A 14,824-nucleotide genomic window follows, 5' to 3' on the forward strand; every position below is an offset into this window, starting at 1 on the left:
TCGTGAGTTCCACTGCTCTTTAGGAGCGCTTGAAACTTTGTGGCTTTGTTCGGGATTTAACCAATAGACACATAAATAACAAAGTCGTCCAGTAGTGAGAACTAGCTCACGTGATGTTGTTTTCACTTAACGGTTTGAGGGACTCTACCCTCTCTACACTGTCATTTCCTATTGACCAAGAGATCTGAAATTGTGTCTTTTGTATCGTGAAATTTTATTTTCTTACTTGAGTAAGTTAGTAACTAGTTAGTAGTTAGTAAGAGGCAATTCCCTATTCCTAAAGTATTCGTCAATTATTTTAGTTAGTAAGAGATTGCTCCCTATTCCCTATTCCTTTAAGAGACCATAACTTAAAGACTTGTATGAAATAGGTTGTAACATTCGTCCATATACCTCATATTGGTAAGACGGCTCCTCTGAAGACACACGATAATCTTGCAATGGGATATCATCACAACATTCATTAGAATTAACTTGTGTGTCAATCTGTTCAACAATTATGATAAAAGATCTCAGCTGTCCATTGATGTTATCAGGCATGCCCCACTCCACCAACATGCTGTTCTCTGTTGCGTTGATTATTCTCAGATTTACTGGTGGGGTAGAAGCTGAAAAATAGAAAGAATTACAATGAAAAAAGTATTTAATTTTTTTCACTGACGTTAAATCTGCTAACAAAAAATAGGAACTGAATACATCTAGTCCAACGAATCTGGTTAAAGTACAGGCGGGCTATTACAAATATTAGGTGGTCCTTTTTTTAAATGGGAAATTTTATTGAAGATTAACGACTCCAGGAAGCATAATGCAAGTCCAATATAGTTACCCGAGAAAAAGGAGCAACGCAGCATGCAAAATTCAGTTTAAAAAGTAAATGCAAGGCTCATGAAGACTGGTATCCCAGTGCAATGTCTCAGACTCTTGAGAAGTTGAATTCTATTGTCATGCCAAAGTATTTAATGAGAATCGTATAATTCAGGTAAAAGTGACTCATTCAGACGGTTAAGCACACGTCCAGACAGCAGAACTTAGTACACTGTTTCCAGGATTCGCAGAGGCACGCTGGTCCCATACCGAATTCGCCCAGCAGATAAACGGCGAGGGCTAGTGTGCTAGCCTATCTGGATGTGGTGGCTTTTAGGCGGTTTCCGACGTCCGATTACGTGAACACTGGGTTGGCAGGCACGTCCCGAACATATAATTCACAAACATTTCAAAACCTGTTCTTACACTTTCACATGGGATAACGCTAGAAGTAGATGGGAGGGTTACAGAACCCACCGTTATAGGGGAGGGGGGAGGGACCCATCCAAGGGACACCAGATAAGGCCAGGTAAAAGAAGAAAAAGAAGAGAAGGAATTTAAGAAGGTTGAGTGGCCCGATGAAACATGCTTCTCTCCAGAAACCGCATGTATCGAATTTTAAGAAATCAGTTAAGAATAATTACTAGTTATACAGAGACCTGAAAGTCTAGGACCTGATTCACGCCATCAGTGTAAAATACAAACTATATTCAGAATATCAAATGTATTCCGAACAAATTATGGGTATGTCCTACTATTTATACATGAGTTACATGCCCAATAAGCGCTGGAGAGAGCAAAGGAAACAGACCTGTAGAGGAGCATTTCTCAACTTTTCAGTGATCCTGAACCAATTTTCGGTGCCAACTTTCATCCCCCTCCCCCACCCTTCTTCCTCAGAAGATAACGATACACAATGTATTTTGAGTATTTTACACGGAAGTCACAAAGGCACGAACCCTACATATTAGCAACGATATGTAAATTCATTGCTATTTAGCAGCGCTGATCCACTACGTTAACAAACCCAGAATCGATGGACCTCCGTTCCTCCTTGCCTTACAAGCAGTGCATGGAAAGTGGCTGGATTACGTCAGGGCAGTGCGTAGTGCAGAGGGTAAGTTTCACGGCTGCTGCCTTCGAAAGACTCTGCTGCGCAAGCCAGGCCTGTTGTTGTTGTTGTGGTCTTCAGTCCTGAGACTGGTTTGATGCAGCTCTCCATGCTACTCTATCCTGTGCAAGCTTCTTCATCTCCCAGTACCTAATGCAACCTACATCCTTCTGAATCTGCTTAGTGCATTGATCTCTTGGTCTCCCTCTACGATTTTTACCCTCCACGGTGACCTGCAATGCTAAATTTGTGATCCCTTGATTCCTCAAAACATGTCCTACCAACCGATCCCTTCTTCTAGTCAAGTTGTGCCACAAACTTCTCTTCTTCCCAATCCTATTCAATACCTCCTCATTAGTTACGTGATCTACCCACCTTATCTTCAGCATTCTTCTGTAGCACCACATTTCGAAAGCTTCTATTCTCTTCTTGTCCAAACTGGTTATCGTCCATGTTTCACTTCCATACATGGCTACACTCCATACAAATACTTTCAGAAACGACTTCCTGACACTTAAATCTATACTCGATGTTAACAAATTTCTCTTCTTCAGAAACGATTTCCTTGCCATTGCCAGTCTACATTTTATATCCTCTCTACTTCGGCCATCATCAGTTATTTTACTCCCTAAATAGCAAAACTCCTTTACTACTTTAAATGTCTCATTTCCTAATCTAATCCCCTCAGCATCACCCGATTTAATTTGACTACATTCCATTATCCTCGTTTAGCTTTTGTTGATGTTCATCTTATATCCTCCTCTCAAGACACTGTCCATTCCGTTCCACTGCTTTCCAAGTCCTTTGCTGTCTCTGACAGAACCAGGCCTATGCGAGTCATTAGTAACTGCTAAACGTATTTTGAATGTGGTGCTTAGAAGTTAATTGTTTAATGCACTGTGTAAAACTGACACAAAACCGTCTATAAGTGCATTATACACTATGTGATGAAAGGTATCCGGAAATCCCCCAAAACATATTTTTTTCAAATTAGGTGCATTGTGATGCCACCTACTGCCAGGTACTACATATTAACGTCCTCAGTAGCATTAGATATCGTGAGAGTACAGAATGGGGCGCCCCACGGAACTCACGGACTTTGACGTGATAGTGAAGTGGAAACGTGAAGGGACACGTACAGCAGAAAAGCGCACAGGCCGACCTCGTCTGTTGACTGACAGAGGCTGACATCTATCCAGACCATCACACAGGAATTCCAGACTACATCAGGATCCACTGCAAGTACTATGACAGTTAGGCGGGAGGTCAGAAAACTTGTATTCCATGGTCGAACGGCTGCTCATGAGCCACACATCACGCTGGTAAATGCCGAACGACGTCTCGCTTGGTGTAACGAGCGTAAACATTGGACTGCTGAACAATGGAAAGCACTGCGTGGAGTGACGAATCACGGTGCACAATGTGGCGATCTGATGGCAGGGTGTGGGTATGGCGAATGCCCGGTGAACGTCACCTGCCAGCGTGTGTAGTGTCAACAGTAATATTCCGAGGCGGTGGTGTTATGGTGTGGTCGAGTTTTTCATGGAGGGGGCTTGCACCCCTTGTTATTTTCGCGTGGTACGATCACAGAACCGGCCTACATTGATGTTTTAAGCAACTTCTTGCTTCCCAATGTTGAAGAGTAATTCGGGGATGGCGACTGCATGTTTCAACACAATGAGGCATCTGTTCATAATGCACGGCCTTGGGCGGAGCGGTTACACGACAATAACATCCCTGTAATGGACTGGCCTGCACAGAGTCCTGATCTGAATCCTATAGAACACCTCTGGGACGTTTTGGAACGCCAACTTCGTGCCAGCCCTCACCGACCGATATCGATACCTCTCCTCAGTGCAGCACTCCTTGAAGAATGAGCTGCCATTCTCCAAGAAACCTTCCAGCATCTGATTGGTCGTATGCCTGCGAGAGTGGAAGCTGTCATAGAGGCTAAGGGTGGGCCAACACCATACTGAATTACAGCATTACCGATGGAGGCGCCATGAACTTGTCCGCCGTTTTCTGCAAGGTGTATATTAATGTAATGTGCATTTCTGTTTTTATTATGTCAGAACATATTTTGCTTCCACCCCTTATAATAAGTTAATAAATTTTTGAGTTGATATTTTTGTTGTCAATAAGCTCGCACTGCCCATCTAGAGTTACGACAGCCCCCTAGAGGAAGGGACTGACCGCTTGTGAATCGCTGCTGTAGAGTATGGGTGCCCTGGTAGAGTTGTCATGTTTGTGGATTTACAGCAAAAGCAAATTGTCTTGTCTGTTCTGCACTGACACCACTGCTAATGGACGAGATGGCAGTTGGAATCCGCCTAAGGAGACGCAGGGAACCTTGGCAGTCCTCCTCATCAAAGATACTGAGTGACTAACTCACGCAACGACCTATGATGGATTGTCTTACACCGAGGTAGACGAACTCCACTGGCCTGCATTGGACGAGTCTGAGCAACACAACCTCCTAAACCTCCTATGAAACTTCTTGTCAGATTTAAACTGTGTGCCGGACCGAGACGCGAACTCGGTATCTTTGTCTTTCGTGGGCAAGTACTCTACCAAGTGAGTTACCCAAGCAGGAGTCAGCTTCAATTCTGCCAGTACCTCAGGGTCTTACCTTCCAAACTTCACAGCAGTTGTCCTGCGAACCTCGCAGAACTCACATTCCTGGAAGAAAGGAGTGTGACAGTGCTGAATGTCGATTATCAAGACAGCAGGTTCATGGAAACAGAAAGTCATAAAAACAGCAATTACACAAGTTTGTTTAACCCTTGGCGGAAGTACAGTGTACCGCAAGTCACAGGCTGGTCCCAGTAAGAGACGTGTGCTGAACTCAGCGCGCAGCCTCGTGGAACAGACACTATTTGGCATGTCCACATCGAGCTGAGGCGGCAGCTGAGGCGAAGTTATATTGCCGGCACTCCAGATAGGTAATCGGGACGTCGCTATGGCAGGGTCTGCAGATGTGAGTCACATTGGGAAGTAGTTGAACATGCAGAGTTGAACCAAGGACCCCTGAGGAGGGTGCAGTGGCAGTGGTTTGCAGGGGTGAGCCTACAATATCAGGATGTACTCACACAACTCAGGTGGTGGCTTAGCCCAGGTGACAAACATGAGCCACCCAGTAGACACACTGAAGTCAGTAGAAGCCGACTGAAAGGAGATCCCCTGGCTAGAAGGTAGCAGTTGGCCACCGAGCGGCATCAGGCCCAAGTCCTGCATATAGTTCCACAGGTAGCAAAGGTGGTGTCTAATAGCAGCAACAGCTGGAGTACCTCTCGTAACTACCTGCAGGTGGTGACAGTCGCTGTATAGCTGAAAGTGGTGCAACGTGCGTTGGTTCACACCCACCACTGTTTTGCCAAACCATCACTTAGGCCACAGAAGTGACCCACTGTCCCAATCAATGTCAGCACTGTCACCGTCTGCTCCTGTGCTTTTGCTGCGTCAGTGGGCTTCAGCACCTGCTGTGGACTTTATGGTCAGATATGTAACACCTTGCCCCAGTGTGAGGGCCAGGCAGCACCTCTTGATATATCAGTATAGGCTACTGTTGGCTTCTTGTGTAAGTATGCCTCGCTGGGTCGCATCTGAATCACTTGTCTACGGCTTCTTACGTCAGCCCTTGGTGACATTTTCTGCTAACCTGGTCAAATTTTCAAACCTAAGTAAAAGGGGCTGTGGTGCGACGATCTTATGATGCTTACGATTTACAGTGATAATTTGTTAAAGTTATCACTTTATTTTTCTGTCTATGTTTCTTCTGCAATGAGGTGATGCAACTGACGCTAAGGAAAAGAAACCATTCTAAACCTAAATCTCTGCCCAAAACCTCTTTTAATGCTGGTATCCATGTCTGTGTACTCATATGTCTACATGAACAGCGATGTAGAGGACCCAGGTTTGATCCCAGTACTGTAAGAGATTTTTCATTGCTAGGAGGAATTGGGTGCACACCAAGTGAGGGGCTACTGGAAACCAGGTCACAATAACTGACAACAGCCGGTAGAACAGTCTGTCAGGATTTCACAAAGCACATACATGCATGTAGCCACTTTGTCGTTCATCATGATATGTTTCAGCCTGAGACTGTGTCATTGATGTTACAGTTTTGAGACTTTCATGTCTAAAGTGTGGGTCCCCACGCCTTGTTGAAGTAAAATCAATTATCCTTGAGAACCATGTTCCAGCTGAGTTGAACACAGAGTTTTCTACACAAGCCTTGGAAGGTCGAACGTCACCAACCGACTGTTACACTATGCTCCACCGAAAGGTGTCACTGGATGTTGATGAGGAAGAGCACACTGTTCTCCCGGCTGTTGTCAGCTTTAGTGTCTTTGTGTATGACACTTTTGTTCACAATATATCTCCTCAGGTTGAGATCTTGAAAGACGGACAGAAAAAACTTATTATATTCTTCTGACTGACCTCCTTTGGTGTGTTACCAGTGTATGGAATGTATTCTGTTGTTATGGGGCGCAAGTGCTTGTGTTGTTTCATTAAGAAACCAAGTTTTGACAAAGAGTGCTATCTTTCTACTTTCTATATTTGTAACTTTATTCCTATAGAATCAAAGAGCGCTCGCTGTACGATATAGTCTACCAAAGAGAAAAATATGCAGTAACTTTAGAAGCATTTAATGAATTTGAAATCAAGGTGCTGTGCCCCATATTATCAAAATACCTAAATAGTTTTGAGCACTAAACGAATGAATATCTATTGATATGCCTACTGATCGAGGTGTCACCAAAATAAAATAGAAAAAATTGTCATTTAAATACAAACTTACGTCTTTCAAAGCTGTCATACTGAAGAATGTCACATGACCAGCACATTAATATAGAAATGAAGTGGCTTTGAAAAGTTACTGAAAACATTTGATTGAGGAAATATCGACACATGTCACATGGACCCATTTTACTCTATACTGACAATACGGAGAAACTTAGCTGTCCTCTGTCAATAACCTAGTGTAAGGCACTACGGCTACAGACAATCTCCTGTGACCCCAGAAAAAAAATGCCCCTCATTGCTGCCTTCTCTCACTGCTGTCAGCCTGTGACACAGGGTATTTTGTATCAATGAGTAATGACATTTTTCAAGAGCAGCAAACTCTTGTGCTAAAATTTGGGACCGTTATTAACCAAAGCATAGTCAATAAAAAGTACACTGATAGAATACTGGAAGAACTGTGCCACTGGCTTTCTACTGAACAGAATCGAGTAGGCTATATGCAGTCTTTAATGGAGAAATAACGTGAGAAGCAAAAGTAACATTCTGTATGCCATGAAGAAGTGTGAGAGATCCGTTACCGATTGTATTAGCGATATAGGCGTCCATCTTAGTGCTAGCAGGAACACTTAACTCTCTGAGAATACTCAAGGAAAATGCTGTTGTAAGCGAGGAAATCACATCATTAGAAAAATCTCATGAAATGCAGCGAGATTTGAAGGTGATCAGCACTCTGTTTGGAAGCCGCCAGCTGACATTCAACACAGAAACACACAAGACTATGTGCTTAAATAGATGAAAAGACACGACAACTTCTGGGGTCGCAGTAAATGACCCACGTGTCAGAAACATCAAGTATCTATGAATATAAGCCCAGAGCAATGTAATATAGCGCTGGCATAAGAATCTAGATGTGGATAACGTAGATGCTAGTCAGATACTTATCAGCACAAGCTACGGAAGCGTAATGCATCGACGAATGAGGCTGCCTTCAGAACCTGGATTCACCAATATCTAAGAATTTTTATCTGTTTGGAAACCTGAGCCGGCCGGAGTGGCCGAGCGGTTCTAGCGCTACAGTCTGGAACCGCTCGACCGCTACGGTCGTAGGTTAGAATCCTGCCTCGGGCATGGATGTGTGTGATGTCCTTAGGTTACTTAGGTTTAAGTAGTTGTAAGTTCTAGGGGACTGATGACCTTAGAAGTTAAGTCCCATAGTGCTCAGAGCCATTTGAACCATTTGGAAACCTCACCAGTTGGATTATGCGAAGACGAACAGAAGATTCAAATAAGAGCACAGTATTGTTTGGTGAGCGCTTGCATCGTAGGAACCCTGAACTGATTCTATTGAGAGATGTATTAGTTCCTCTTGCTTACACTTCCGATGCTGAGCCGTTTAGACTAAGTGGAGAATGTACTGAGATTTTCTGACAGTATTTCTTCCCAGACATCTGTGAATGGACAAAGAAATGGAACGTGGTTCTGGTGCACTGTGCACCCTCTGAAACACATGGTACATTGGCTTGCAGTATACAGGCGTACATCTAGAGCATAGCAGCTGCCAGCGTCCATACGACAGAGGACCGAACAAGACAACTGAACCAGCCCCTTACACTGGCAATGAGTTCAATAAGATCATTAAGGTACTGGGAGGGCCTATAGTTTTCCCACCCAGCTCCCAAGACTACGTTGACGTGAAAAACAGTGGAGTACTCTCATCTTCACATGTGAAGCACTGTTTTACTTGCAGAATGACTCTAACTAACGCTAGAACGGCGGAAGGGGCCAAAATGATCGCTGTCATACGGTTTTGTTCATGGTAATATTCCAATTTGTTTACTTCGTTAATGAAATTATATGACTTCTTCTAAATTCTTTCTCCTCTTTTTGAAGATGTTTTAGTATTTACAAAATATTTTAGTTTTTATCGTCATTTCATTCAGTATACCTAGAACGGCCGAAGGGGTCAATTTGAATGTACTGTAATTTACATCCTGTATATAAGTAAATTATCCAACAATACAGTGGAAACAGTGAGCTGTAAGGCAGAGAAGTTGTCCCTCATTGTTCAACTTGGCACGTGTACATTCCAGTCGGCCACAGCTTATGTTGTGTCACTCAGGCAGTCTTTGCCTGTGAAACACGTTTTCGAACATGTATCGTCAGCGTGGACTTTCTGATGGAGAAGTGTTACATCTCTTAGAGAATTCCAAAGTTGAATCGGAAATTGGCTTCACTGACTTCACTGATGAAGATGATGATATTGTACCTGACACAAATGAAGAGAAAGACATCGTGAACTAGGGGCGATTAGTGGAAGGGGATTCAGATGCTGATATACATCAATCATCACCTCCTTTCACCACATAAGGTACAGTTGGAAGGATCTGCAAAGATGATTGCAAGTAATGGAACTGTGTGAGAGATTGGAAATTATTCATCTACTGGTGGGCGGTCAACTGTGAACGTTCTGAAGGAGAGAGGAGGTCCCCTGGTTATGCTTGCCAATGAGTAGACAGCTCTGTCATCAGTGCCTTCCGTCTGATTTTTGATGAAGCAATGCTACATCTCATAGAGAACTACACACAATCAAATGCTCGAAAAGTACTAAAAAAATGTCTTGACTGTATCCTTGAGGAATTGGAGAAACAGATAGCTATCATGTATGTTTGGGGTGTATTGTGCACAAAAGGTATATCTGTGGATGACCTCTGGTCACAATCTTGGGGGCCTGTTTTTATCAAGGACATTATGCCGCCAGGGACCGATTTCGGGAGCTTCTCCAAATTCTCCGTTTTGATGAAAATTCAACCTGGACTGAAAGCCTTGCACCCAACAAATTCGCTCTTGTATCTGAAATTTGGGGGAAGTTAATTGAAAACAGTATTAACGCTTACCACCCATTGGCCAAGCAAAGCAAGATGCAGGTTTACTCAACTCATGTCCAACAAACCAGACAAATATGGCCTCAAATTATGGTTGGCTGTTGATATAACGACAAAGTATATATGTAAAGCTTTCCCATACCTCGGCAAAGAGGACACGCATTGAGACAACCAACCATTTTGAGAGTATGTCGTTCTGCATCTCATGGAGTCATTTGTAAATCAAGGAAGAATTGTGACCAGAGACAACTTCCTTACGTCTCTTCAACTTGCTAAAGAACTCAAAGAAAAGAAAACTTCTGTAGTTGGTACAATGAACAAGATCTGCCATGAAATACCCGATGAAGTAAGGAAATCGAATGCTGAAATACACTCCACCACAATACTGCCAATACTGGCAACACAGACCATACCTTGACTGTATACCAAGGGAAGACGAATAAAAATGTCATTCTCTTGAGTACGCTGCTTGCTGAAGTAGCAATAAGCAAGGAGGGAAAGAAAAAAACTGAAACCGCGAAGTTCTACAATGCAACAAAGTACAGGATGGACGTGGTTAATCAAATGACTCATAAATATACCACAAAGGTTGCACGTAGAAGATGGACAATGCATGTCTTCTACAACATACAGGACATGGGGGCAATAAATGCATATGTTATCTATAACGTAATAACGAACAAGGAAATGAAAAGGAAGACGTTCATACTTGTACTGGCAAGTGAACTCAAGGGAACGAAAGTGCAAGAACATTAGGCAAAGGAAGAGGATACGGAACTGAAATCACCTAGAAAGTGGAGAAAGTGGCAAACCAGCCTCTGCAAAGGCAACAGGACCAGCAAAAACTGTGTAAAGTGCCACAAAGTCGTGTGCGGAAAATGTGCACGTAAAACCTGTGCTAAGTGCTTCTAGTAGCTTCAAACGACTTAAGTGAAAAGTAAAACAGAGCAGTTTGTGAAACGTATGTGATAGTAAAATGGACCAAATATACTAAACGTGTCTAGAAGTTCTACAAATAGTTAATAAATCAAAATCTGTAGTTAAGAAACTTGTTAGCAATAGGAACAATAAATTTGTATGCTACATTGTTGTTCAAATGAATTAGTAATTATTATTTATAATTGTAAATAATTTTTGTGATTACTAGAAATAAAGTATGGATTAACAAACACTAAGAAAAGTACTTGTTTAAGCCAAATATGAAAATATTTCATGTGGGGTCAAAATGACCCCTTTCCGCCGTTTTAGGAATGTCAGAAACCCCGCCGTTCTAGTGTTGATCTGGAGAGAAGCCAGGAGTCTTGCTCAACCCATGCAGCCACTGTATAGAACACGATGAGGTGGCAATACACTAAAATCGGTGATTGTTGTCATTAGCACGAATGCTTCACAGTGTTCTAATTCGGAACCAAATGAAACATCTTGGAACACAGTTTAACAACTGCCTTTTCTCTACGTTATAAAATAATGATGTTATCTCTTGTCCTTCAGCTGTTGATTACTTCGAGGAGCGCTATAAATCTGTATACGGAGTAACAGATGTCATTTCACTAACGCACTGGATCCTACAATGGTCATACAGAGTGTGGTATGTTTGTCACTTACTCAGCGAGGATTCAGTTTCTTCCATGGTAGCTTCTACATAAAGGCAAGAGTACCAGTAAGGTAATCATACACTATGTGATCAAAAGTATCCGGACACCTAGCTGAAAATGACTCACAAGTTCGTGGCGCCCTCCATCGATAGTGCTGGAATTCAATGTGGTGTTGGCCCACCCTTAGCCTTGATGACAGCTTCCACTCTCACACGATCAGTCAGGTGTTGGAAGGTTTGTTGGGGAATGGCAGCCCATTCTTCACGGACTGCTGCACTCTGGAGAGGTATCGATGATGGTCGGTGAGGCCTGGCACGAAGTCGGCGTTCCAAAACGTCCCAGAGGTATTCTACAGGATTCAGGTCAGGCTCTATGCAGGCTAGTCCCTTACAGGGATGTTATTGTCGTATAAACACCACAGGCTGTGCATTATGAACAGGTGCCTGATCGTGTCGAAAGATGCAATAAAATGGTTCAAATGGCTCTGAGCACTATGGGACTTAACTTCTGAGGTCATCAGTCCCCTAGAACATAGAACTACTTAAACCTAACTAACCAAAGCACATCACACATATGCATGCCAGAGGCAGGATTCGAACCTGCGACCGAGTCAGGCTGCGTAGTTCCAGACTGTAGCGCCCAGAATCGCTCGGTCACTACGGCCGGCGAAAGATGCAATAACTGTAACCGAATTTGCTCTTCAACATCGGGAAGCAAGAAGGTGCTTAAGACGTTAACGTTGGCCTGTGCTGTGATAGTGCCACACAAAATAACAAGGGGTGCAAGCCCCATCAATGAAAAACACGACCACACCATAACACCGCCGCCTCCCAATTTTACTGTTAGCATTATACACGCTGGCAGATGATGCTGACCGAGCATTCGCCATACCCACACCCTGCCATTGGATCGCCACATTGGGTGCCGTGATTCGTCACTCTACACAACATTATTCGACTGTTCAATCGTCCTATGTTTACTATCCTAGCACCGAGTGAGGCGTCGTTTGACATTTACCGGCGTCATGTGTGGCTTATAAGCAGCTGCTGGACCGTGAAATCCAAGTTTTCTCACCTCCCGCCTAACTGTCAAAGCACTATCAGTGGATCTTGATGCAGTTTGGATTCCTGTGTGATGGTCTGGATAGATGTCTCCCTATAACACATTACGACCCTCTTCAACTGTTGGCGCCCTCTGGCAGTCAGCAGACGAGGTCGGCCTGTACGCTTTTGTACTGTACGTGTCCCTTCACGTTTCCACTTCACTATTACATCGGAAACGGTGGACCTAGGGATGTTTAGGAGCGTGGAAATCTCGCATACTGACGTATGACATAGGTTACATCCAATTACCTAATCACGTTCGAAGTCTGTGACTTCTGCAGAGCACCCCATTCTGCTCTGTGACGATGTATAATGACTACTGACGTCGCTAATATGGAGTACCTGGCAGTAGGTGGTAGCACAACGCACGTAATATGAAAAACGTCTGTTTTTGGGGGTGTCCAAATACTTTTAATTACATAGTGTATAAAGGTGTCATTAGTCCTTAAAGTACTCCATCTTGAGACCACAAATCCGACCGCCATGTCATCCTCAACTGAGGATGCGGATAGGAAGGGCGTGTGGTCAGCACACCACTCTCCCAGTCGTTATGATGGTGTTCTGTGACCAGAGCCGCTACTTTTTGCTCGAGTAGCTCCTCAATTGGCATCACGAGGCTGAGTGCACTTCGAAAAATGGCAACAGCGCAAGGCAACCTGAATGGTCACCCATCAAAGTGCCGGCCACGCCCAACAGCGCTTAACTTCGGATATCTGACGGGAACCGGTGTATCCATTGCAGCAAGGCCGTTGCCTTTTATGTCTCACTGCTATAGTCTAAACGTTCACAGGACCAAGGCGACAAGTTCTGGTGATGAACTGTAACCTTCATTAGAATTGCCGCACGGGATTAGCGGAGCGATCTAAGGCGCTGCAGTCATGGACTGTGCGGCTGGTCCCGGCGGAGATTCGAGTCCTCCCTTGGGCATGGGTGTGAGTGTTTGTCCTTAGGATAATTTAGGTTAAGTAGTGTGTGAGCTTAGGGATTGATGACCCTAGCAGTTAAGTCCCATAACATTTCACACGCATCTGAACTCAGCACATTTCTTCATTAGAATTTTACAGCTAGCTTACTAATGTAAGTCATATAGTTTTAGAACACGGCGTTCGCACATTGGTAAACACATATGGGAACTATGCATTAAGCTCAGTGAATTAGAATTTCTGCTGTGCAGAACAATATAATATAAGAATTTATTCTTTTCTAAATGGTGGGAAAAGTTATACAGTGTGCTATAGACTGCCTCGAATAGTAGCCAACATATCAATGGTTTTATCACACCTCAATGCACTCATACGTCGAAAAATATTACTTAAAACAGAGCTAAGTTAACCTGCAACATTCCTAACACATTGTTAACAGAAATACTGTACTGAAGATATACAGCTGCTAACACATAACATACTAGTTGTGTGAATCACAAATCCTAATGTTATTCTGTCTCTTGTTCTCTGTCTCTCAATTGACATTCACGAACTTTGCACACAGATTGTGCACTCACAACAATTACCGTTTCGAAAACGGAATTATGTAAGCTGCTTTATGTGGCTTGCAAACTACAGTTCTATATTCTGTAAAAAAATCGCACTGTCTTCAGTGATGAGTTCCCCTTCTAACTGAGCCCTGGTGACCTGTGAAGACGTGCAGTGGGAAACCACCCTGACTCGCCCTCTGTAGTGCCCAACAGGCAGGGCTGATGGTCTGGGGTGCCGTTTCACTCCGTAGCAGGAGCCCTTTGGCGGTCATCCGCGGCGCCCTTACAGTACAGCGGTAAGTAGGCGATAATGATGCGCCCCGTTCCGTTGCCCTTCATGGTAACAAATCCTGGGCTACACTTCAGCAAGATAATGCCAGTCCACATACGGCGAGTGTTTCTACGGCTTTTTTCCATGCTCGGCAAACCATACGTTAGCTAAAACGGCCGCCAGTTCACTCCACAATTCAGAGGTTTTTGGAGATTTTCGGGCAGGGCCCTTTAACCAGGTCAGGATGCTGACGCTCCAGCCCGCCAGTCGGACAGAATTTGGCACTGCAGCCCTCGAGAGGACACCCGACAATTCTATCAGTCAACGCCAAGCTGAATAACAGTTTCCATAAGGGTCGGAGATGGGCCAAGGCGTTTGCCTTGCTCCGTTTGTAAAGCTCTTTCCCTTGAATAAATAATCTAGTTTTCCTGAAATTGTAATCAATTGCCTGTCTGTACATGTACACTACCGGCCATTAAAATTGCTGCACCAAGAAGAAATTCAGATGATAAACGGCTATTCATTGGACAAATATATTATACTAGAACTGACATGCGATTACATTTTCACGCAATTTGGGTGCATAGATCCGGAGAAATCAGTACTCAGAACAACCACCCCTGGCCTTAATACGCCTGGGCATTGGGTTTGGATGGCGTCTACAGGTACAGTTGCCCATGCATCTTCAACACGATATCACAGTTCATCAAGAATAGTGACTGGAGTATTGTCGCGAGACAGTTGCTCGGCCACCATTGACCAGACGTTTTCAATTGGTGAGAGATCTGGAGAATGTGCGTCCAGGGCAGCATTCCAAAATCTTCTGTATCCAGAAAGA

General features: G+C 43.8%; 1 protein-coding gene across 4 annotated transcripts in view; it reads right to left on the reverse strand.

Moving 5' to 3' along the window:
* LOC126426407 (tenascin-like) overlaps positions 1-14,824 on the reverse strand; it is a 562,410-nt gene that overhangs the window by 33,809 nt on the left and 513,777 nt on the right. For all 4 annotated transcript variants that reach the window (XM_050088324.1, XM_050088323.1, XM_050088325.1 and 1 more), the window contains one exon: positions 394-608. In XM_050088324.1, coding sequence (XP_049944281.1) covers positions 394-608 — 215 coding nt within the window. The remainder of the gene's footprint in view (positions 1-393; positions 609-14,824) is intronic.

This window comes from Schistocerca serialis, chromosome 11 (genome assembly GCF_023864345.2).
Source record: "Schistocerca serialis cubense isolate TAMUIC-IGC-003099 chromosome 11, iqSchSeri2.2, whole genome shotgun sequence".
NCBI classification, from domain to species: Eukaryota; Metazoa; Arthropoda; class Insecta; order Orthoptera; family Acrididae; genus Schistocerca; species Schistocerca serialis.